Below are 25199 nucleotides of genomic sequence, written 5' to 3' on the forward strand. Positions count from 1 at the left end.
ATACACTGTTACGCAGATGAACATTAAAAAAAGTAAGGCATGTAAATTTGTGATTTCCACATTGAGCGGCTGTCCTGGTGCCCTCCTTAGAGAGAACCCTACTTACAAGTGCCATTTTAACAACTGGTTCACTGAACTCAACAAAAAATTAGGTATTGGTTCTGCCGAACTGGTGCGAACTGGCTGAATCCCACCACTGGTGTAGGGTACAGCCTCAGAGCCTGCATTTCTAATAAACTGCTAGGGAATGTGATGCTGTTGATCCCCAAACCATGCTTTAAAATCATGAAGTAATCTATCACTTTCCTGAGGCATGAATTTGTTTGTATACCTTCTGAAGCTGGGATGTGGCTACTACTATAGTACACAGGCAGTGAGTGACGCCAACAGCCTACTTAACAGCCAAGTTCTGGGTCAGCCTTGTTCTTTTCTTCTTCTGGTGAGACACGTTTAATTCTTTTGAAATAATATACTATATTTGAAAGAGATATTTTTGGGCATAGTGTCAGTTCATAGAGCCAATATCCTCTGCAGTGCAAGGCTCGTGTGTTGGGCAGAATAATGGCACCCCAAAGGTGAATACACTCTAATCCCATGGAAGATAAAAGGGAGTTTAAAAAGGCTGTGATTAATGTTATGGAATTTTGAGATTAAGAGATTATCCTGGATTAGCAGGGTGGGCCCAGGTTAGTTGCATGAGTTCTTTTTTCTTTTTTATTTTTTTATTCATTTTAGAGAGGAAAGGGAGAGACAGAGGAGAGACAGAAGGGGGGGAGGAGCTGGAAGCATCAACTCCCATATGTGCCTTGGCCAGGCAAGCCCAGGGTTTCAAACCGGTGACCTCAGCATTTCCAGGTCAACGCTTTATCCACTGTGCCACCACAGGTCAGGCACATGAGTTCTTTTTTTTTTTTTTTTTTTTTTTTGTATTTTTCTGAAGCTGGAAACGGGGAGAGACAGCCAGACAGACTCCCGCATGCGCCCGACTGGGATCCACCCGGCACGCCCACCAGGGGTGACGCTCTGCCCACTAGGGAGCGATGCTCTGCCCCTCCGGGGCGTCACTCCACCGTGACCAGAACCACTCTAGCGCCTGGGGCAGAGGCCAAGGAGCCATCCCCAGCGCCCGGGCCATCCCTGCTCCAATGGAGCCTTGGCTGCGGGAGGGGAAGAGAGAGACAGAGAGGAAGGAGGGGGTGGGGGTGGAGAAGCAAATGGGCGCCTCTCCTATGTGCCCTGGCCGGGAATTGAACCCGGGTCCCCCACACGCTAGGCCGACGCTCCACCGCTGAGCCAACCGGCCAGGGCCAGGCACATGAGTTCTTAAAAGCTGAGAACCTTCCCTGGATAAACTGAGAGAGAGATGGGAGGGCAGAAAAGGCAGGAGAAATTTGAAGCATGAAGTGTAATCAACCAGCCATTTTGGGCTTTGGAGATGGAGGAAGGGGCCATGAACAAAGAATGTAGGTGGCCACTAGAAACAGAATGGCAAGGAAACGGGAAACAGATTCTTTCCTAGAGCCTCCAGAAGGAACACAGCTCTATCAATACCTTCATTTTAGCCCAAAGAGACCCGTATCAGACTTCTGATCTAAAGAACTGAAAAAGAATGTGTGTTGTTTTCAAATGTCAAATTTGTAGTAATTTGTATAATAGCAATAGAAGACTAAGAGAGAGAGATCAGTGTTGTGAATGTGGCTCTGCGCAAAAGATGTTGCTTAGCTAGTTTTGTGTGGCCAAAAGTAAGATTCTTTTTTCTTTTTTTGCAACAGAGAGAGAGAGAGACAGCATGAGAGAGAGAGAGAGGGACAGACAGATAGGAAATGAGAGGGAGAGAGATGAGAAGCATCAACTCGTAGTTGCATCATCTTAGTTGTTCATTGGTTGCTTTCTCATATGTGCCTTGACCAGGGGGCTACAGCTGAGCCAGTGACCCCTTGCTCAAGCCAGCGACCGTGGGCCTCAAGCCAGCGACCTTTGGGCTCAAGTCAGTGACCATGGGGTCATGTCTATGATCCCACACTCAAGCCAGTGACCCTATGCTCAAGCAGGATGAGCTCATGCTCAAGCTGGCGACCTTGGGGTTTTGAACCTGGGTCCTCAGTGTCCCAGGCCGATGCTCTATGCACTGTGCCAGAATCTTAATAGCCAGGTCACAGTCACCCAGTTCAAGTCTCTCCTGGAAATATCACCAAAAGCCTCCAGCCAGTGGGCCTTTTTGAGATACCTGCTGGAGTGAGAATAGTATAATTCTCTATAGTAACAAAAACATAAATATTTACAAAAAACAAAAAGTTTATACTGGGGATTTCAGTATCACTCTCTAGCTCTGGTGAGAACCCTCATCCAGTGTGGCTGAGGAAATAATTCTAGATTTTGCATACTCCTCACTGTGGCCTGTGTCTTTCCTGCCTGCATTTCAAGTTTCCTCCTGCCTTTCCCCTTGAGTGTATTTTTTGTTTTTGTATTTGAGATTTACACTGGGTAGTCTTTATCAACTGGCTTCTTTGGAGATTAAAAATATTTTTTTAATTTATTTTTTAATATATTTTAAAATTAAAAATTTTAATTTATTGTGTTAACATGGATTCAAGTTTCCCACTCAATAGAACACCCTCACACCCCCCAACAACATGCCCCCCATTATACCCCCTTTCCCCGCTCCCCCTGACTCCCTCCTCCCCTTCCCTCTGGGATTTGCTGTCCTGTTATCTGTATCTCTGCGTTATGTATGTATAATTTCACTAATCCCTTCACCTTCTCTGATCCCATCCCCTCATCCCCCTTCCCTCTGACAGCTGTCCCTCTTCTCCCTGTGGCCCCATCTCTGCCTCTATTCTGTTCCTCAGTTCACCATGTTCTTAGATTCCACTTACAAGTGAGATCATATGATATTTTTCTTTGTCTCTTTGGAGATTTGACTTCAATTGACATTGTTCCTGGCTGATGGGTGACATTTCATGTTAATGGGAATGCTGTGTGGATAACAAAGTTTTCTTCTTCTCTCTTTGTGTTCCCAAGACCACACTCAGCCTTCCCTAACAACTGAAGGGGATTTAAAAAACTTTTTGTCGGTGGAAACAGTCACTTTCAGCTTGGAGTCTGAGCTGAAATATAGTTTTCAACTTGTAGAGTCATTTCCTATTTAGTGTCCTAGCATAAAATAGATGTCTTCTGAGGCAATGCCATGACACTTCCTACAGAGCCTTGTTAAATGTCCCCTGGCATCAGTAGTTCATGGGTATTACAGGTTTTCCATCTCACATCCCATGTGTGTGTGCTACAAACATAAGCAAGGCAATAATGAAGTCTGGAATACTCTATACAGATACCATAAAGATATTAAAGATGTTGCCTGTAGGACTCAGAAAGAAACAGCAGTTTTTATTTTACTACAGCAGGGGTCGGGAACCTTTTTGGCTGAGAGAGCATGAATGCCACATACTTTAAAATGTAATTCTGTGAGAGCCATACAACGACCCAGGAACATTACGCATTATCCAATAAAAATTTGGTGGTGTTGTCCCAGAGGACAGCTGTGATTGGCTCCAGCCACCCACAACCATGAACATGAGTGGTAGGAAATGAATGGATTGTAATACATGAGAATGTTTTACATATATATATATATGTATATGTATATGTATATGTATATATATAAAATTTATTTATTTATTTATTTATTTTTTACAGGGACAGAGAGAGAGTCAGAGACAAGGATAGATAGGGACAGACAGACAGGAATGAAGAGAGATGAGAAGCATCAATCATCAGTTTTTTGTTGTGACACCTTAGTTGTTCATTGATTGCTTTCTCATATGTGCCTTGACCGTGGACCTTCAGCAGACTGAGTAACCCCTTGCTCAAGCCAGCGACCTTGGGTCCAAGCTGGTGAGCTTTTTGCTCAAGCCAGATGAGCCCACGCTCAGGCTGGCAACCTTGGGGTCTCGAACCTGGGTCCTTCCGCATCCCAGTCCGACGCTCTATCTACTGCGCCACCGCCTGGTTAGGCAAGGATGTTTTATATTTTTAACATTATTTTTTTATTAAAGATTTGTCTGCAAGCCAGATGCAGCCATCAAAAGAGCCACATCTGGCTCACGAGCCATAGGTTCCCAACCCCTGTACTACAGGGATGAGACTACTTTGTCCATAATGGAATTAGTTGGAACTTCCCAGGTAAGGGAAGTGGGTCACACATGCAAATTATTGTGTTAATATACTGGAGCCACTTATAAGTTGGGACATCACTTGCTATTTTTTTTTCTGGTGGACATCCTCATGAAGAAAACCATACCCAGTAATTTAACATCAAAGTGTGTTGCCTGGATTCGTGCCCTAAGGGTCAGGTCTCTTTTCCCAAACAGGTCCCCCTCACTGATTTAATTGACTGGACCTAACTATAGAACTTGACGTTTTTTTTCTCGGTCCATTTCATCCTGTTTGAATTTATCCTATCTTTTAAAAGATAATAAGAAGTAATACTATATTTTAGGTGTGATGACATTATGGTTGTATTTTTTAATTAAAGTTTGATTGAGGTAATTCTAGATTCACATGCAGTTACAAGAAATAATACAGAGAGCCCAGTTTTCCCCAATGGCATTTTGCCAAACAATGGTATACTATCACAACCAACATACTGATATCATTAATACCATCTGTCCATTTTACTCCCATTTTACTTGGACTCATTTGTATGTATATTCCTATACTCGTGTTTGTGTAGGTCTTTGTACTCACCACTGTGGTCAAGATACCAAACAGTTCCAACATTACAACAATACTTGCTGTTGCATTTTTATAACCATAGCCACCTCCCTTCTACTCCGTTTCCTCATTGTTCCTAACTCCTGGAACAGTAATCTGTTATTCATTTCTATAAAATTTTCATTTCAAAAATGTTATATGTCATACATGTATTATATGTAAAATTTCAGGATTGACTTTTTTCACTCAGCATAATTCCCTGGAGTTTCATCCAAGTTGTTTTGTGTATCAATAGTTTGTTCCTTTTTTTTTTTTTTTAAAGGAAATTGTTAATAGTTTGTTTCTTTTTATTGCTGAGTACTATTTCGTGGATGGATGTACCAGTTTTTTTAACCATTCACCTGTTGAAGGACACCTGGTGTGATTCCGGTTTGCTTATGGACATTCACGTGTTGATCTCATGTGATATAAGTTTTAATTTGGGATAAATACTGAAGAGTACAATTGCTGGGTTGTACAGTAATTACGAGTTTAGTTTTTTTGTTTTTAATTTCTTTTTTAATTTTATTAATTTTTAGAGAGAAGAGAGAGAGAGAGAGAGAGAGAGAGAGAGAGAGAGAGAGAGAGAGAGAAGGGGGAGGGAGGAGCAGGAAGCATCAACTCCCATATGTGCCTTGACCAGGCAAGCCCAGGGTTTTGAACCGGCGACCTCAGCATTCCAGGTCGACGCTTTATCCACTGCACCACCATAGGTCAGGCTACAAGTTTAGTTTTTGAGAAACTGTCAAATTATTTTCCAGAGTGGCTGTGCCGTTTTACATTTCTACCAGCAATGTATGAGTGATTTCTCTGCATCCTCACCAGTATTTTGTTCTGTCACTTTTAAAAATTTTAGACATTGTGATACCTGTGTAGTGCTATTTTACTGTGGTTTTAATTTGCATTTCTCTAATAGCTAATATTGTTTTGTATGTGCTTTTTGGTGAAATGTCTCTTCATGTCTTTTGCCTATTTTCTAATTGGATTGTTTGCTTTTCTACATTAGGTTTGAAAAGTTCTTTATATATTCTAGCCACAAGATTGTTGTGAGATGTATAGTTTTCAAATATTTTCTCCCACTTTGTATTTTGTCTTCTCTTAATAGGGTCCTTTGCAGAGCAAAATATTTTAATTTTGATGATGTCCAATTATAAATTTTTCCTTGTATGGATCTTGCTTTGGGTCAAGTCTAAGAACTCTTTTGCTCAACCCTGAAGTTTTTTTATATAATCCATTTTGAGTTTATTTTTGCATCAAATGTAAAGTTAAGGTTGAGGTTCTTTTTTTTTTTTTTTTTTTTGGCTTGCAGATGTCCAGTTTCTCTAGTATTATTAGTTGAAAGGGCTATCCTTCCTCCATGGTATTGCTCTTACACTTTTCCAGGAGTCAGTTGAAGATATTTTTTTCCAGGAGTCAGTTGAAGATATTTGTGTGGTTCTGTTTTCTTTTTGAGATCTTTATTCTGTTTCATTGATCTGTCTACTTATTGCTTTGCCAATACCACACAATCTTAATTACTGTAAGTGTTGAAATTGGGTAGATTGACCCGGCCGGATAGCTAAGTTGGCTAGCACTTCTTCCCAATTTGCAAAGGTTGTGGGTTGGATCCCTGGTCAGGGCACATACCTGAACAGGTCAATATTTCTGTCTCTCTCTCTCTCCCTCTCTCTCTAAAATCAATAACTGAAAATTTAAAAATTGCGTGGATTGATTCCTTCTACTTTATTCTTTTTCAAAATTGTTTTAGTTATTCTAATTTCTTTGCCTTTTCTTATAAATATTTTAAAAAGTTTGTCTATGTACATACACACACACACACACATACACACAAAACCCTTGCTGAACTTTTGATAGAAATTGTGTTAAACCTGTGTATTAATTTGGGGAGACTTACCATTTTGACTATGTTGAATTTTCCAATCCATAAACACTGTAAGTCTCTACATTAAAAAAAATCTTCTTGGTATCTTCCAACAGCATTGTACAAATCTTAAATAGGTTTTGTTATATTTTAACCAAGTATTTCCCCTCCCCTTTTTTTTAGAGTAGTTGTAAATACTACAGTTGACCTTCCATATCCACAGTTTCATATCCATTGATTCAACCAACCACAGATCAAAAATAATTTAAAAACGCTGTTATTTGTTGCTGATGTGTATGAGGCAGTTTTAGGCCTATGATGGTTGCTTCCGTACTGAACATGTGCAGATTTTTTTCTTGTTATTATTCCTTAAATAATACAGTATAACAACTATACCATTTACATTGTAGGAATTATAAGTAACCTAGACATGATGTAAAATTTCCTGGAGGATGTGTGTAGGTTATATGCAAATACTAAACCATTTCATATAAGGGACATGAGTATCTGAGCAGTTTTGTATCCATGGGGTAAGGGTTCCTGGAACCATTTCTCTGCTTATATGAAGGAATGACTGTATTTTTGTTTTTGGTATATAAGTATTCATTGTTAGTATATAGAAGTACAATTAATTTTTTACATTTATCTTGTATCCTGTGAACTTGCTGAACTCGCTTATTCATTTTAGAAGTTTTCCTTTATAAATTTTGTGGGATTTTCTACATAGCTATATCATATCATCTGCAAATAAGAGGAGTTTCATTACTCAATTCCAATCTGTATGCTTTTACTTACTTTGTTTGCTTTATTACAGTTGCTAGAACTTCCAGTACTATGGTGATAAAAAGTGGTGAGAGTGGAAAAAGTCTTGCCTTATTCCAGATTTTAAGATGAAAAGTATTCAGTCTTTCACCATTAAGTAAGATAGATGTCAGCTGTAGATTTTTTTTGTAGATGGTCTTAATCAAATTTAGATAACTCCCTGCAGTTCTTAACTTGAAGAGAATTTTTTTATCATGAATAAGTATTGAATTTTGTAAATGCTTTTCATGTGTCAGTTGATATGATTGTATGATTTTTCTTCTTTAGCTTGTTGATATGATAGATCACATTAATTGATTTTCAAATGTTGAATCAGCCTTGTATACCTGGAATAAATCTCACTTGGTCATAGTATATAATCCTTTTAATGTATTATTGAATTTAGATAGCTAATATTTTGCTGAGAATTTTTGCATCTAAGTGCATGAGATATATTAGTCTTAGTTTTTTTATTTTTAAAATATATACTACATTTTTATGATTTGGTTATCAGTGTAATACTGGCTTCATTCAATAAGTTGGAAAGTGTTTTTTCCTATTCTATTTCATGGAAGAGATTGTGTAAAATTTGTACTAATTAAAAAATATTTGGTAGCATTGTTCAGTGAAACCACCTGGGCCTGGAGATTTCAATTTCAGAGCTCTTAAACTATGAATTATAGCTTTATTATATTCCCCACATAAACAACTAGAAAAATGTTTTGTTACTTTACCAGAGGAAGGATATCAGCAAGGACCAGGCCCCGCCCTCCCGTGCCACTTCACTGCAGCTGGCCCTTTTCTTTTCATCCCTTGGGTGATTTCAAGGTTAGGGGTGGGGAGAGCAGGAAACCCCCCTTGTGGGTGCCCCAGGTGTTTCCTCACAGGACAAGCCATGGATGCTGAGCGTGGGAGGGAGGTGCATCATCAGGGTCCTACATTAGAGAAGAAGCAGGGGAACGAGGTGAGGTGTCACTGGCAACCTCCATCCTCTCGTGATCACAGGGCTTGATAACAACAACAGGTGCCAATCTTGAGATAGACCCTGAGATGGAAAGTCCTGAGTGAGGGCCCTAGCCCCTACCGTGCTCTCGATGTTATCGTTGTGACTGTAACAGCAGGGGAAGGCAGGTGTTAGGCATTAAAGAAAAGTGTTTGAGACTGGGAAGAAAAGGACCATAGCAGAGAAGCTGGACTGCATCCTATGTTACACCAGGCTGTGCCCCAGGGCTGCCCAAAGTTCTTACGAGTGCACATTCAGCATCACAGGCCTCTTTCATTCTGTGTGGAAACTGTAGACCCACTGTGTGCATACTTGGGCACACCACACACACCATTCCAGCAGGTGCTTCTATCCCAGGCTGGCTCAGGGGTCTACAGTCTGCCTGAAGCAGAGTGTCTGAGCTGGCTCGGTGCCTATCTGGATTGGACACCCTCCAGGGCAGACCATCCTGTACTTTCCAGCTGCGAGCTGATGCCCTATGCGCCTGTTGGGGGATGAGAAGGCATGTGCTTTGGATGGCAGGAGCAGGAGAGGGAGGTGCTGAGGAGCTGGCAGGAGCCTGCTTGGGTTTGCCATGTAGGGATGGGGGGCTCAGTTTTATTCAACTTGCTTAAGGTCACATAGTAAGTGGCAGAGTCAAGGTCTGCATGTAGGTCAATCTGACATAAGAGTTATGAACAATGTGCCTCAGTTTTGTGATTTGTACAGTGGAGAAACAAATAGAGGAAAGAAATAGATAGTACTTACCTCCTGGCATGGTCATGAGGATGAAATGAGATAAACATGTAACAATCTAGCACGTACTCTGGATAGTAAACAGTAAGTGCTCAATAAGATTAGCCATTATGATTATTGATATTAATATGCCATTTTATCAACAATGGCAGAATTATAATGATAGTAGAAAAAATTTAGCATTAACACAAGTATGATGAAATTAAGGGTGTTTTGGTCATAGACATAGGAAGTCTCACTGGAAACTAATCTAAAGCTGTGGTGTTCTGCCAATATGAGCCCACCCGTCAGCCTTGCCTGTCTGCCTTGATCTTAGATGGAGTTGCCCGTCTGCCTGCCCCTCAGAACCTCTCTGTACAATCAACTAATATGAAGCATCTTTTGACGTGGAGCCCAGTGACCATGGCTGGAGAAGTAATACACTATTCTGTTGAGTACCAGGGGTGAGTTGTTTTTGTTTATTTGTGTTTCTTTTTTCTTAGTTTTTCTCAGAGTTTCTTAGTTTTTAGACAGAGTTGATTGCTGGAGGCACAGCTGTTATTCCAGAGCCCAAGGAGGCTTCGTGAGCCCAGGGACAGATTATCTCCAGTGACCCGCCACCTCTGTCTGCACGGGCATTGGGAGGGTTGAAAGAGCAAGGGAAATTGTCCCGTGGGTTTGATAGTGAGCCCTCTGGGAACCCATAAACATATTTTAGTTAGCTGCTTTTTTTTAAAACTAATTATTATTTATTTATTTATTTATTTATTTATTCATTTTAGAAAGGAGAAAGGGGGGAGAGAGAGAGAGAGAAGGGGGGAGGAGGAAGCATCAACTCCCATATGTGCCTTGACCAGGCAAGCCCAGGGTTTCGAACCGGCGACCTCAGCATTTCCAGGTCGACGCTTTATCCACTGCGCCACCACAGGTCAGGCAGTTAGCTGCTTTTTAATGTTGAGTCAACTGTCTAATGCTGAAGAAAATCTTAAGAAATGAGTTTGACTCTGACTTTAGGTGGACGAGTCATTGGAGACTCAATACCTTTGGTGCGGGGAGAAACCTCAGTTTTCCTGTCTATGAACCAAAATGAGTTGTGACCCTAAAGATCAGTTGTTCCTGGGGCCAATCAGGCTGTGCTCTGCAGGTGTTCAGGCTCTTGGAGCCATTGAGAAGCAACAGGGACACAGAGTGCTCAATATATTTTGTTAACAATAAATACAAACTGAACACCTACATATGTAGACATCTTTCTGGATATAGGGAGCTTACATTTAGAGGAGGAGGCAGCCAGTAAAAAGGTGAAGAAAGTAAATACTTAGGTCTGCACTGTCTAGTGTGGTAGCCTTTAGACACAGAGAACTATTTAAATTAAATGAAAATGTCATTCCTACCACACTAGTTACGTTTTGAATTCCCAATAGCCACATGTGGTAGTGGCCGCCATATTGACCGACACCAATATAGAACATTTCCATCATCACAGAAAATTCTGGGCATCACTGCTCTAGTTCATTTCAGATGGTCATCAGTGCTGAGAGGAAGCTAAAAGGCTGATGCAAAAAACAGTTTACTCCGTGGTTCCTTTTCATTATGTGGTCAGGGAAGGCCTGTCTGAAGAGTGATGTCTCTGAAGGACAGGAGGAGCCAGCCAAGGTGCACAGCAGAGACAGAGCACTTGAGACACAGTGAACAGCTAGTCAGAGGTCCTCAGGTAAAAAGAGCTCAGTGAGGAAGCCAGTGTGGAGGACAGAGCATGTGTAAGGGTAGAGTGAGAGAGAGGCCAGAGAGTTTTTTGTTTGTTTGTTTTTGTATTTTTACGAAGTGAGAAGAGGGGGAGAGGAAGGCAGACAGACTCCCGCATGCGCCCAACCGGGATCCACCTGGCATGCCCACCAGGGGGTGATGCTCGGCCCCTCCAGGGTGTTGCTCCACTGCAATTGGAGCCATTCTAGCACCTGAGGCAGAGCCCATGGAGCCATCCTCAACGCCCAGGCCAACTTTGCTCCAATAAAGCCTTGGCTGCGGGAAGGGAAGAGAGAGACAGAGAGGAAGGAGAGGGGGAAGAGGGAAGAAGCAGATGGGCGCTTTTTTTGTGTGCCCTGGCCGGGAATCGAACCTGGGACTTCACATGCTGGACCAATGCTCTACCGCTGAGCCAACTGACAGGACTGAGGCCAGAGATTTTTGTAAGCCATGGGAAAGAGTTTAAATTCCATTCCAAGTGTTTTGGAAGCCATTAAAGACAGAAATGTCATGATTTGCTTAGTGATGAATGATTTGAAGAATAGCTGGAGTGTAAGCTGGAAAATCAGTTAGGAGACTATAGCTAGACAAGGGATGACAGTGGCTTAGATGGGGGTGGTGACAGTGGGGATGGAGAGACCCAGACACATCGGGGTCTGTGCCTAGATTTCCCTTGTTTGGTCATAAAAGGAGTAAAGAAGAATGGAAGGTTGGTCAGAGAAGAGAGTGGAGGAACCAGAGTGTGGAGTAAATGCTTATTTTGTAACTCATGAAAAGCAGGTAAATGAGGCAGTTACTTGGAAACATCACTGAGCCTGGGTAGAAGGGGCTGGTGTGATGCTGTGCCTTCCTCTCTTGGACCAGAGAGTATGAGAGCCTGTACGTGAGCCACATCTGGATCCCCAGCAGCAGGTGCTCACCTACGGAAGTTCCTGAGTGTGACATTACCGATGACATCACTGCCACTGTGCCATACAACCTTCGTGTCAGGGCCTCCCTAGGCTCACAGACCTCAGCCTGGAGCACCCTGAAGCCCCCATTTAATCGAAACTCAAGTAAGATACTTCTCTCTTTACTTCCCCCTGCCCTGCCCTTCCCCTTCAGGAATCATGTCTTCTGAGTTTTTCAGGATTCTTTTTAGCATCAAATTAGACTTGTAAAGCTAGGCTGTGAATACAAGGAACCCTAACTGATCCATTTAAAAAATTACCAACTGCTTCCCACATGCCCTCTCTCTCATTTTGAAAGAGGCATTGGAAGTCATTCTTTATCTTCGTCTGGGTCTGCAGGTGGTGGTAGCACTGACGTTGCAAAACTGGAAGGATAGCTAGTCTAGAAGTGGGCAGAGGGGGCTAGGATTGCTTCTCCACCCTGGTAAGTGCCTCACTAGATCTTCCGGTGACTCCCATCTGGTGCCACATCAACCCCATGTTTGTTGCTTGTGTGAGGACTTTTTCTTTGTGCAAGAGGATCCATGCATTTAACAGAGCCACCAGAAATAGTTGCCCATCTATGGTCACTGGGAAATAAATACCTTTTCAATAGCAATAGTATTTGGAAAATGATTGAGAAAGAAATAGGGGAAAATATAGATAGAGATGGCCAAATATGGCAGAGCACAAACTGTGTATGTTTGACTGTGTGTGTATGTTTGGAAGTAGCAGGAGCAAGGACTGAATGGTCAGTGGTGAGGAAGCTGCTGGTCATATGGTGAAGGACTTTGATGGGAAGTTGATCAAATCAATTAGGAAAGTCATAGAAAAAGAGAGTGTCTAGGCCAAGTTTGTCTTATGGAACAATCACTCTGGCTGCTGTGTGAAAGGAAACTGGTGTAGGACAAGCCCGCAGGGAAGGGAAAGAGTAAGGAGGGGGCTGTAACACTGCTGCTGAGCCAAGATGGGTCCTGACCTGACCCCAGGAGTAGAGAAGGCCTAGGGAGTAGAGGACAGATCTGAGACATGGCTGACTTAAGACAGAGCTTGGGACCACCCAGTCACTGGGAGGGACTACAATGGTGTCCGGCTTCCAATTGGAGTTGGAGAGAATGTCATCCAAAACAGAGAACCCAGGAGGGACAAATAGTCTTGAGAAATAGAAGACACTTCCGACTTTGGGCTCTTTGAGATAGAGATTCCTACAACATCTCATGCCAACATGTCTGACTGGCAGCTGGAAACCAGGCCCTGGGGCTCAGACAGGTCAAGGCCAGACGCATAGCACAGAGTTAATAGCCAAAAGCTTGGGGGTAGATGAGATTGTTCAGGGACAGATATAAGGACAAAGATAACTCAGGACAGAATCTTGGGAAACCTCAGGGTTTAAAAAGTAGGTGGAAGGAAAGGCATCAGTAGGTGGCTGTGCAGATAGGGGGTCATGGATGGGAGACTAGGCCTGAAGGAGGCCCCTAACAGGTTCTTGAGAAAGCAGCATCATGGAACAGTGGGGATGTGCTTGGGCTGCTGGGTGGAGGATTGCGTGGAGGTGGGAAGGAACAAGGCAGATCCTCCTCTGAGAAAGGTGTGGACAATAATATGACCAGTTTGAAGCTGCAAGAGAGGCAAGGAAAGGCCTTTGGTGACCTCTGTTTTCTTTACAGGGCAGAAGATCCTCTACTGTGAGTGAGGACAAAGGAAGGTTAGGAGCAGCATGGACAGTAATGGGATGAGTCAGAGGTTCCTGAGGAATGCTTGAGACAGTGTAGAAATCAGGAGGATTTAGAAGTTGGGGTGAGGGTGGGGAGCCCAAGCTGGAAGGGGCTGAGGAAGGAGAAGGGATTTGAAGGGGTAGTTGGCCCTCTAGGGTCAGATGGATGTGATTCAAATCCCAGCTTGGCCATTGAGAGCTGGGCCCCTCCCTGCCTCTCTATCTGTAAGAAAGGCAACAGTTTGCCTCAAAGCATAGTTGTGGGAACTGTACAAGATTGAAATGTGTAATTGCTCAGTGCAGTGCTGTCCTGTTATGGTTCTCAGCTATTGTTAAGTATTATTGCCCTGGGCATGCTCAAGTAGAGAGCTAGAGAGCAGAGGAAGGAAGAGGTGGGGGCAGGAATGGAACCATTGGAATAGGATACCACTAGGAATTTTGATGTAGAATGTGAGCTCTTCTGCCCAGGCACTGGGAGGACAGAGTGGAAACAGTGGGATCCTAGTGCCAAGCACTGGGGAAGGCTGAGGGGCACTGGAGGGTGGTGCAGCTCTGTCTCTGCCAACAGTGCCCAGGTATCACCCAGCACCATCTCCCTCTGGCTCCTGGGAGCACGGGGCTCTAGCCAAGACCATTGCTGGGGACAGGCAGCTGTTGTTGGAAAGGAAAGCATGGCTCAGATAAGGAAGTGCCTATAAAACTAAGTGGGTGGGGGTTTGTGCAGTAACAACTTGTGCCGAAGAAGGCCATTATAAACAGGAAAGTTTTGCTGCAGGAGGAGCTGAGGAACAGGAGTTTGTACCTGCGCCAGAAGGCGAAAGATGTGGTCCTGTGTGACCCCTGTGCAGGTGGAGTTAGCTACAGAGCTGGGGTGGAACCATGATGCTTGCGGGCATTAAGACAGTTCCTTTGTCTCTGAAAAAGGCCACTGTGATTTCTCCCCAAATATATGAAATGTCTTGTTTTAGGGTTGCCCTGAAAAAGAGCTATTCTTACAGGCAAAGCTTATTTGAGAGCAGAAGTTCATAACCTTGATTGCACATTCAAGTCACAGGGGAGCTTCAGAACTACTTAAGTTAGGCCCATCCTTAGAGTCTGATTTAAATAATCTATGCGTATCCTGGTCTCTGGGAGTTTTGTTTTGTTTTGTCTTGTCTCTGGGAGTTTAAAATTTCACCCAGGTTATTCTCATGCACAGCCAGAGTTGGGATCCACAAGTGCAGAGGCTAAACACCCTACACAGCAGAGTCTAGAACCTTGGAAAAGACATAGGCTCAGAGTCTGGCCACATACTCTGCGCCTTTGGGTAAATCACTTAACCTCTCGGAGGTTCAGTAATGTCATCTGTACATCAGGCATAGTATTTACTGTCTTAATTAAGCTTGCTGTATGGATTAAATGAGTGTGTACAGTGCATAGGACAGAGGTTCCTGCTCAAACGCTACCAAAACATTCTCTAAACTGAAATTTGACTTCAGGGCATTTTTTCTAATTCTGTTCTCAATTAAAGATGGAGATCAGAGGATCCACTTCTAGTCATGCTTGACCTAATCCTGGAGGAATGAAACATGTCTCTTCCATCCGGAGGTGTTTCAGAGGTAGTACTAGCAGTGCTGTGTGCTCATACGAAGCCTCTGAACTGGGCATGTTTTGCACAGTTGTTCTCTGACTCCCCAAGTCCCACTGTCCCCTGGCCAGGCAGCTCTTCAAATGCCAGGAAATGCTTTGCTCTCTGAAAACTCCCTGCAGGAAATGACTTTCTTTTGAGTGTCCACTGACCTCAGTGCAGGGGGATTTAGCCCAGAACACACTCCACTTTACTTCCCAAGCCCAGGCCAACAATCAGGGCGCCCTTCTGGTCCTGCAGTGTCTGCATCTGAGAGGCAAGTACGGACCCTTTGTCACTGGTCAGGGCCTGGAGGCTGCCTGTGTGGGCCCTTCTGTTCTCGGTCTGCCGATGGGAAAGTCCATGGGACTGCCTGCCCCCCTGTTTGGGATCCAGCAGTATGAACCATAGTATTTGTGCTTGTGCTAGAGTTGTTTATTGGAATTTGTAAAAGCCGCCAGTTTTCTGACATCCCTCATCAAGGATATAAGATGAAGAATCCTTCGGTTGAGATTAGAATGGCCAATTCATTCATAGGTTGCTGATTTGCTTGAAAAGTTATATCACTGATCCATGTGAATTGTAGTAATCTATTTTTTTTTAACATGCTCATCATTAAAAAAGCATTTACTGAATACCTGCGAAGTACAGGAGCTTATTGGGGGACATATTTCTGTATGCTGTGAAGCTACATCCCATCCCGTTTCTTTCCAGGAGCCTGGCATGTTTCCACCAAGGTCTTGGTCATGGTTTCCCAGAACAGAAATCAGTCCTGCCTGGAGCTGCCTTTGATTCTCCTCTTGTCTTGCCAACAGCCATTCTAACCCCACCTGGAATGAAGGTCACCAAGGATGGCTTCCACTTGGTTATTAAGCTGGAAGACCTAGGGCCCCAGTTTGAGTTCCTCGTGACCTACTGGAAGAGGGAGCCTGGTGCTAAGGTAAGACTTCTGGCCTTGGCCTTTGAGTCAGACTTTGAGGAAGGAGTCAGAGACCTCTAAGGGGTGGTTGAGAAAAGCCAGCCTTGCAGAACTCACTGTCCGGGTGGCCTGAGGTGAACTGTGGGAAAGGAGAGATAGGAGCAGGCTGACAATCCCAGTGCTCCTCTTCAAAGAACTGCCGTGGTTTCAACCCTGGCCTTGGCTGGGAGCCTTCTCAGCCCAGGTTTACTGGAGTATGGGGGCTGCCTCCTTGCTGTAAACTCTAACATAGTTGGATCCACAGTACCTTTTCAATACATTTCTTTTCCCTTGTCAGCTTGTCTTCTCAGCCATTTTCCCTGACACGTTTGGGTACAGCAGACCAGGTGTTCCAGATTGACCAGATGATTTCAAAAGCCTATGAGGCTGGCACCAGCCTCTTGAGGGTGTGAGTCTGAGCAGGGTGCAGAAGTCAGGGCAGAAAGCCAGGAGCTGGCTCTTGGATAACCCTGTGTCATTATGAGCCCCTGGATCATGCAGAATGCCTAGCTGGGGTGCTGCCCCTCCCTGTAGGACAGCTGCTACAGGCTGGGCGGGGTGGGAGGTCAGGTCTCCTGGAGGGAATGGTCAGACAGCAGCCACCACAGCAGCAGAAGGGGCTCAGCCTGAGCAGGAACTAGGGGACAGTCAGACCTGTGGAAGCTCTGTCCAAGCTGATATGGTGACAAGGCCCACTCCAGTCAGCACAAACAAAAGTAGACTTTATCATAAGGATTAGTATGGAGTGATGAGGGGCTCTTCTAGAGTCTATGAACAAAGCTGGTCCGAGCCAGGCTGCAGCACAGCCTCCCACCCCAGTGACCCTCACCCGCACAGTCCTGGCTTCCTCTCTTTCGTACTCCTGCAGCCTCTCCCCAGCTCTCCCAGGCTCTGGTTCCTCATCACTCCTTCCTACGCATTCCCACGGCTGTGCCTTTCCAGCCCCTCACGGCCTCTCGGCCTGATTCCCCCTCACTGTGTTCTTTCCCCTTTGTCCCTGTTTCTAGCTCCAGGTATTCCCAAGACCAATTCCCCAGACAGGAAGCCTGATTGGTCTTGCTTATCTTATACTGGCCTCAGATGGACACTTCTTGGGTCAGGGATGCCCCTGACCTGATAGCAGTATCTTAGGGAGCATGGCACATGCCCCAGCACCCACACCACAGGGGCTGTAGATTGGGTAGCTTCCCTTTGTAGGTGGTATGGGCACGTGGAACGGGCATTAACAATGACTTCCAGTATTTACTCCTGCTGGCTCGGGGCCCGGTGATAAGACATGGTATTGCCAGCCAGGCAGATGGAAATGTACAGGGTACAGACCAGGGCCTGGGCAGGAGGGAGCATGCAGCTCCCACAGATTCTTTGAGATGGAGCTCTCTCTCCACCCTTGGGAACTGGGAGGGCCAAGGCTGAGAGAGGCGCATGTCCCCTGAGTCATTTGGGCTTGGTCCAGACAAGCCTACACAGGTTCAGATGTGGATCACAGGTCTCAGGGGGTGGGTAGAGGTGGAAGGATGTGCACATGGATAAACACACATGTGGTTGGACGGATGTATTAAGAGTCACTGCCCACTGGTGCCTTTGCTCCTGTGCACTTTGCCCCTGGCCCAGTCATATTTCTAACCTTCAGTTCTCTGCCCACATGCTGTCCTATCACAGAGGTCTTCCCAGCAGTTCTGTTTAGTGATTCCTCATCACTCTACCGTCATACCCTGCTTCATTTTTCTTATCACCTCTTGATTGATATTATATAACATCTGTCTTCTCCCACATTAACTTCATGAGAGCAGGGACTTTGTTTTGTTCAATGCTATGTTCCAGTGCTTACAACAGTGGTTGGCACATAGTAGGTGCATAGTAAACAAATATGAATGAATAAAATGAATGAATGGGAGGGAACAGTCTGAATGCAACCTGGAAAGGAAACATCTGCAGCTTTCCTTCCCTGGCTCTTTTCTCCCTTTCTTATCTTGCTTCCCTCCGTGTGTAACTCTTTTCTGGTCTCCTAAAGGAACATGTCAAAATAATGAGGAGCAGGGGCATTCCAGTGCATCTGGAGACCATGGAGCCAGGGGCTGTGTACTGTGTGAAGGCCCAGACACTTGTGAATGCCATCGGGAGGTACAGCACCTTCAGCCCAACAGAATGTGTCAAGGTGCAAGGTAAGGATGGCCTGTCTATTTCCTGGAGACCTGCACAGCTGACAGCCTGCCTAGAGGATACTCGGCTGCCTGCTGGGTTTCTTAGGTTCTTAGTCTCTCCTTGCCTCACGGACCTGCTCCCTGAAGTTGGATGGGTTCTTGTGGTCAGAGTATGCTTCACTCCAGCTTCCTTTCAGGAGAGAGTGCACCCTGGGACTGGGTGGGGGTCACTGGAGCTGTCTGGAACTTTCCTTCTGAAAAGTTCCTAGACCTGAGGCTAGACATTGCAAGGCTGGTTTATCAGGTGAATCAGAGGAGGTTGCAGGAGAGGCAGGCAGGGGCTTGAGAGTCAGGCCATATGAGGAGGCAGCCCATTGAATGTTATAGCTGCTTTCAGCTTGGAGGGACCATGGCAAGTCTAATAGATTCTTCTTGTTTGACTTAATTTTTCCCTTGAAATTTTTTATGGTCTAAAACCCCACAATCTTTAAAAACCCTTTGAAAAGAAACAAAACAAAACCTCGCATCCCAGGATCCTACCACTCAAACAATAGTGATATTTTTATTGATAACTTTTTAGTCTTTAAAATATATATATTATTATTACCTGACCCAGGGTGGTGCAATGGATAAAGCATTGACCTGGAATGCTGAGGTTGCTGGTTTGAAACCCTGGGCTTGCCGGTCAAGGCACATAAGGGAAACAACCATGAGTTAATGCTTTCTACTCCTCCCCTACTTCCTTTCTTGCTCTCTCTCTCTCTTCTCTCAAAAATCAATAAATAAGATCTTTAAAAAATTATTATTATTATTTTGGATATTTAGTGCCTTCATAAAGAAAACTCTCTGCCTTTCTTTTTAGCACAAATGGTAGCATACTCTATCCACTATTCTGTATCTTGTCTTTTTCACTTTATGTATCATATAGATTTCCCCACATTTATACAAAACTTCCTCATCTTTCTTTATGGCTAGTAGTATTCCATTTTGTGTATATATAATTGATTTAACTAGCTCCCCATTGATGGGCATTTAGTTTTCACCCCAATATTTTGCTATTGCAGGCAATACTTTAATTAGTTACCCTGTACATAGATTGTTTTGCTGGTGTACTTGATGGATAAATTCCTTGAAGTAGAGCTGCTCTGTGGCATACACATTTGAATTTGACTGTTACTCCCAGATTGCCCTATGAAAGGGTGTCATTCTTCCATCATTGCCCACATGCAGACACATATTGTAGTTGGATTGCACATATGCTTTGTGACTGCTTTTTCACAACTATCCATCACATTTCCCATGAAGATTCTCTTTTCTTAAAAATGTTTAGAGATTTTATTTATTGCCTGACCAGTCGGTGGCACAGTGGATAAAGCACTGGACTGGGACACAGAGGATCCAGGTTCGAAACCCCAAGGTTACTGGCTTGTGCGTGTGCTCATCTGGTTTGAGCAAGGCTCACCAGCTTGAGCCCAAGGTTGCTGGCTTGAGCAAGGGGTCACTTACTCTGCTGTAGCCCACCCCCCATCAAGGCACATATGAGAGAGCAGTCAATGAACAACTAAAGTGCTGCAACAAAGAATTGATGTTTCTCATCTCTTTCCCTTCTATCTGTCCCTGACTGTCCCTCTCTCTGTCTCTCTCTGTCTCTGACACACACACACACACACACAATTTATTTATTAATTTTAGAGGAAAGAGTGGACGTGAGTGGGAAGCATCAACTCATAGTAGTTGCTTCTTGAGTGTGCCTTGACCAGGCAAGCCCCAAGATTTTGAACCAGTGACCTCAGCATTCCAGGTAGACGCTTTATCCACTGTGCCACCACAGGTCAGGCCCCATGTAGATTTTCTGTTTGCCATTTTATACTACTTATTAAAACCATATAAGTCAAGCTTTATAAAAAATTCAAACAACACGGGAGTATATAAAGTAAGAGGTAGATGTTTTCCACTAATGTGGTTTATTTTGGCAAGTTTGGCATTTAATCTGCTAGTTATTATATAATACTAGTACTCACAGGCACAAATGGGACTGTCCTATGCTTACTGTTCTGTCTCTTGCTTATCTTCATTTACTAGTATATTGTGATTGTCTCTTCATGTTAGTACATATAGGTCTACCTTATTTGAAAAGATGCACGATAAGCCAATATATGTATGTACCAAAATATGCATATATGTAATCATCCGTCTGTTAATAGGTATATTGTGTGCCTTTCAGTTTTTTGCCACAACAAACAATGCTGTGGTGCAGTGGTCCCCAACCTTTTTTGGGCCACAGACCAGTTTAATGTCAGAAAATAGTTTCACGGACCGGCCTTTAGGGTGGGACGGATAAATGTATCATGTGACCGAGACAAGCATCAAGAGTGAGTCTTAGACAGATGTAACAGAGGGAATGTGGTCATTTTTTAAAAATAAAACATCGTTCAGACTTAAATATAAATAAAATGGAAATAATGTAAGTTATTTATTCTTTCTCTGCGGACCAGTACCAAATGGCCCACGGACCAGTACCGGTCTGCGGCCCGGGGGGTTGGGGACCACTGCTGTAGTGAACAAGCTTGTATGAATCCTAATTCTCATTGTAATAGCTGGATTCCTAACCTGCCATGCTGATGATGTCCCATTATAAATTCAGTCATCTCTTATTTTGGGGTATTTAGGTCATTTCCATTTTCTTTTGAAGATAATGGTCATTGATTGATTAACTCATTCATTCACTCAATATTTATTGAGCATTGACTATGTGCCATGTGCTGGTCTAGTCCCTGGGATACAGCAGAGATGTCCCTGCTCTCATGGAGCTTACCCTTCTAGTTGGAGAGACAGGCTACAGACAAGTAAACACATGTATAGCTTCCCGTGGTGGTACGTGCTATGAGGAAAACTCACAGAGCATGTGGAAGTGGTGGGAGGTGTAAGCAAGCCACTTTGGGCAGAGAGGGAGACTGGTTATGAGGCTGATACTCTAGTCCAGATGGTGCTGTAAACTGCTATATGCATATCATTGTTTCCTCTTTTGGAATTATTATTTTTTTTTGGTGTCTACTCGCAGGAATGGATGAAAGGGTGTGAACATTTGAGTGTCTCTTGGTGTGTACTGCCAAAATATTTTCCAAAATTGGTGAAACAAAGTGCCCCTAGCCACATTAGTGAGGCCACCAGCTTCTCTGCAGCCTCACTGGGCAGCCTCCTTCACACTGCAGGCAAGCAGTGCAGCCTGGACAGGCTAAAGGAGTTGCTCGAGGTTACCCATCCTCCTTCTGTATCTCCAGATGCTCCCACTTGGTACTTTCTGATCCACTTACTTAGTAGAGTGACCTGGAGTAAGTCACTTAACCAGAGTAGAGGCTTGATATATCAATAGTTACCTGACTCTTTTCTGAACTCAGTATTTTTCTACATGAGATGAATCAATGCCAAAAGCAAATTGTGAAACACGATTTGTTTCAGTTAGCACCCAGTTCCCTTCTGCACTGTTCTTTTTCCACACCTCCCCCTCACCTTGCCCGGGCACTCCGCCCTGATCCTGGCACCCCGCCCTCCTCCTGGCAGTGGCGCTGAGGTATGTGCTAACACAGCTAGTGGCTTAATAGTGATACTCCTCCCCTTTCCAAAGAAAAAGATTTTCATCTTCTTTGGGGCTTTCTGGAAACCAAGCCTTAATCTGGATTCTAGAAAAATGGTTTTAATGGTGGTAATTTTAGTCACTAGGGCATACATCAAATCTTAGGATGCTGGCATCTGCTATCTTAGCCATGTGCAGAGCCAACTCCAGGAAAGTGAAGGAGTCCCAGGATTAGAGATTTCACCTTCACTGTGTCTCCTAAGCCTGTTCTTATCTCTTCATTTCCAGAAGAGACCCTCCCACTGGCACTGGCCCTGTTTGCATTTATTGGCTTCATGCTGATCCTGGTGGTTGTGCCGCTCTCCATCTGGAAGATGGGCCGGCTGCTCCAGTACTCCTGTTGCCCTGCGGTGGTGCTCCCCGACACCTTGGTAAGAGTGCTCTCTTTCCTTTCATTATGATACTGACCAGATGTGATTTGGGCTCTGGTTGGGCATGGGCACATGTTTCCTGGTTGACCACCATTTGCACAAGGAAGGCAAAAGAGCATGTGCAGGACTTCACTTCTATCGGAGGGGCTGGGAGAGACCTCCCTTCTTCAAGGTGTGGGGACCTTCCTCAGTCAGGCCACTGCTGCTTGCCCCCAGGACCTGGCACAGCCGAGAGAACAGGTGTGTTGCCCAACCATGGGTGCTCAGTCATGCGGTCTCACCCTTCCAGACTGGCCTGCCCAGTGTTCCTGGCCCCTCCCCAGGATTGGAACAGCATCTACATCAAGTAGCTTGTTCTGACACAATGTATTCAATTAAGGTGACCAACTTTTTTGCAATGAAAAGGAGGACAAAAATAAATTGAAGAAAACAATATCGTAAAAGAAACATTTTATTCATTGCAACAATAATACACTGTAATATGATAAATGCATAATAAAAACATTTGTAATATTTTATATTGTAATTATGCTTACATGCCTATTAATTTTTAATAGTAATTGTAAGATAAAAGTACTCATTTAGATACTAGTAGGTCACATCACACGCAATGGATCAACTCTGCATCATTCGAATACGAACATTTACAGATTAGTCTTCCAATATCAAAAAGGAGGACATGTAGGAGGACACTTTTTGAGGGAGGATGTAACTTACAAAAGGACTGTCTTCCCTAAAGGAGGACGATTGGTCATGTTAATTCAGTTCACCTGCCAAGAGCCAGGGTGAAGTAAATGGGTGTGACTATGGGAGGCATAGACTGTGCTTTGCCTTTGGCTGGGAGCAGGGCACAATCTGGACTTGCCCAGTGACTACCAAAGGTTAAGGTTCCCATCTGTTTTCTCAGCTCCTTGCCAGCTCAGGATTCTTGCCTTACTCCTGAGGACACTGCTCTGAGGCTCTCCTTGAGGGGAGGTCCTGTGTGCCCCTGCTAGGGTTGGGGAGAAGCAAAAGCAGGTCTTCAGCAACCGCCCCCTCCGTGTCCCATCTGGTTGCCTCCTGCACCCCTCCCCCAACCTCAACACACAAAGCAACGCAAAATCAAAAAACAACAAACAGAAACCATCCCATTCTTATCACCTCAGAGATTTCTTATCACTCTCTCCTGGGGGGAGGGAGTCAGCAGTCAGCTTCTCAGAAGCAATAGAGCTGGGACTGCATGCCAGCTTTCCATTCCTGTCACTTCTGCATCAGCCTGGAGTCACTCTGGAAGCAGTTACACGTGTGACAGCTGCATGGCCCTGAGAGAAAGGGCCATACACCCCCTACACAGGAGGAATGATTCGCCCTGATCCAGTCTTCAGGACACTCCTCCATACTGTGTTACCCTAAGCCTGCTTCTTTTTCTCTCTGGTACTTTCCGGTCATCTTAACTTTAGATGAGACTAGTCCAGGGTTAAGCACCAGGCACTGTGCTAAGGCTTTACATAGACAGTGTTGATCCTTTCATTTCCCCCTTTTCATAATACTTAGCATTGTTTCCCCTCCAGGCCACTGAGTGGTTTACTAAATGGTTTACTGCTAAACATGACGACAATGTGGTGTATCAAACATGGGAGACAGGGCAAGCCTCATCCCCTTCAGCATAAACCTGAGGGGCACAGTTCCCTGAAGCATAAAAGAATGTGTATTCTGCAGCAGATGGGGTAGTGTTTTATAAATATTAGTTGGGTCAAAATGTTGGTTAATATTGTATACATATTCTTTGTATAGTTCTATTAGTTATTGAGAGAGAAAGCCCACAAAATTTCTGTGAGTATGGGTATGTTTATTTCTTGTTTTATGTTAATTTTTCCTTCATATATTTTGAAGCTCTGTTTTAGAAGCATACATATTTATGGTTGATATATCTTTCTGAGTAATTGAGCCCTTTATCATCATAAAATGTTCCTCTTTATGTCTGGCAATAGTCCTTATCTTGATATCTATATAGACTTTTTTGTTGTTGCTGTTTACTATTTGTATTGTTTATCGTCTTTCCATCTTACTTCAAACTTATCTGTGTCCTCATATTTAAAGTGTATCTCTTATAGAAGCATATAGTTAGCCTTTTAAAAAAGTAAATCCATTCCAACAATCTCTGCCATTTAATTGGAATATTCAGTCCATTAACGCTTAACTCTGGTCCTCTCTTGTTCTAACATTTGTGTTTGCATCCAGTTTCTGTTTTCTGGTTCTTCAAGCGCGTAAGACTGTCATGGTTAATGGCACCAAGAGAGACCTACCCTCAGACAAGAAACTGTAAAAAATGGGAAACTCACCCAGTGGCATTCTCTTCTTCAAAGTGTCAACTTTTGATTGCTCTCCAGTGACTTAAGGAAGTTAGTTTTATATTTTTGATCAGTTTTGAAGGTGTTATCTGTAGATATTTGCACTGCCTGTCACCACTCAGCTGAATAAGTAAGGACAGGGATTGAATCTTTATAGGCACTTTATCCAGATGGCAGGCAATCAGAGGAGATGAGGGGTCATGTACTGTTGGGCGGAAAAAATGTATTATGCTCACTTTGTTAAAGATTACGCTGCCCACGAGGAGGCCGTCGCCCAGGTGATATTAATGTGTGTTGAGAATCCTTGTAGCCTGGGGCTTGGTTTTGGGATTAAGCCTTTCCCACCCTTTTTTGATGTGGGATGGTACAATCCAATCATGCCTCAGAGAAGTGACTTTGTATTAGAGACTTCCCTATTATGTATATTGGATTAAGGGTTTGGATTTCTACACTATAAAATGGGGTCGGAGCGGGAGCTGGTGCTCTTGGTTCCTGAGATTATCATTAGAAGAGAGAGCAGAGGAGAGCAGAGAAAAGCCACGTGGAGGAGTCCAGGAGAAGCAGCCAAGATGGTGGAGTGCTGAGTGAGATGCCAGTTTGTGTAGAGTTTGTATCTGGGATAAGGAAGGAGATGGGGAACAGAGG

The 25199-nt window shown here is 44.0% G+C and overlaps 1 protein-coding gene across 2 annotated transcripts in view; it reads left to right on the plus strand.

The window, feature by feature from the left end:
• The window catches only part of IL20RB (interleukin 20 receptor subunit beta), a 36722-nt gene that overhangs the window by 6013 nt on the left and 5510 nt on the right, over positions 1-25199 (plus strand). The window contains exons 2-7 of one of the 2 annotated variants that reach the window (XM_066245632.1): positions 9466-9592; positions 11736-11926; positions 15936-16060; positions 18090-18240; positions 22082-22224; positions 22441-22643. In XM_066245632.1, the coding sequence (XP_066101729.1) occupies positions 9466-9592; positions 11736-11926; positions 15936-16060; positions 18090-18240; positions 22082-22224; positions 22441-22584 (881 nt within the window). In that variant the 3' untranslated portion in view covers positions 22585-22643. Of the gene's footprint in view, positions 1-9465; positions 9593-11735; positions 11927-15935; positions 16061-18089; positions 18241-22081; positions 22225-22440; positions 22644-25199 lie in introns of those variants that run through there. The other variant, XM_066245633.1, reaches the window with a different exon arrangement.

The sequence above is a fragment of the Saccopteryx bilineata genome, chromosome 10 (assembly GCF_036850765.1).
Source record: "Saccopteryx bilineata isolate mSacBil1 chromosome 10, mSacBil1_pri_phased_curated, whole genome shotgun sequence".
Classification (NCBI taxonomy): Eukaryota; Metazoa; Chordata; class Mammalia; order Chiroptera; family Emballonuridae; genus Saccopteryx; species Saccopteryx bilineata.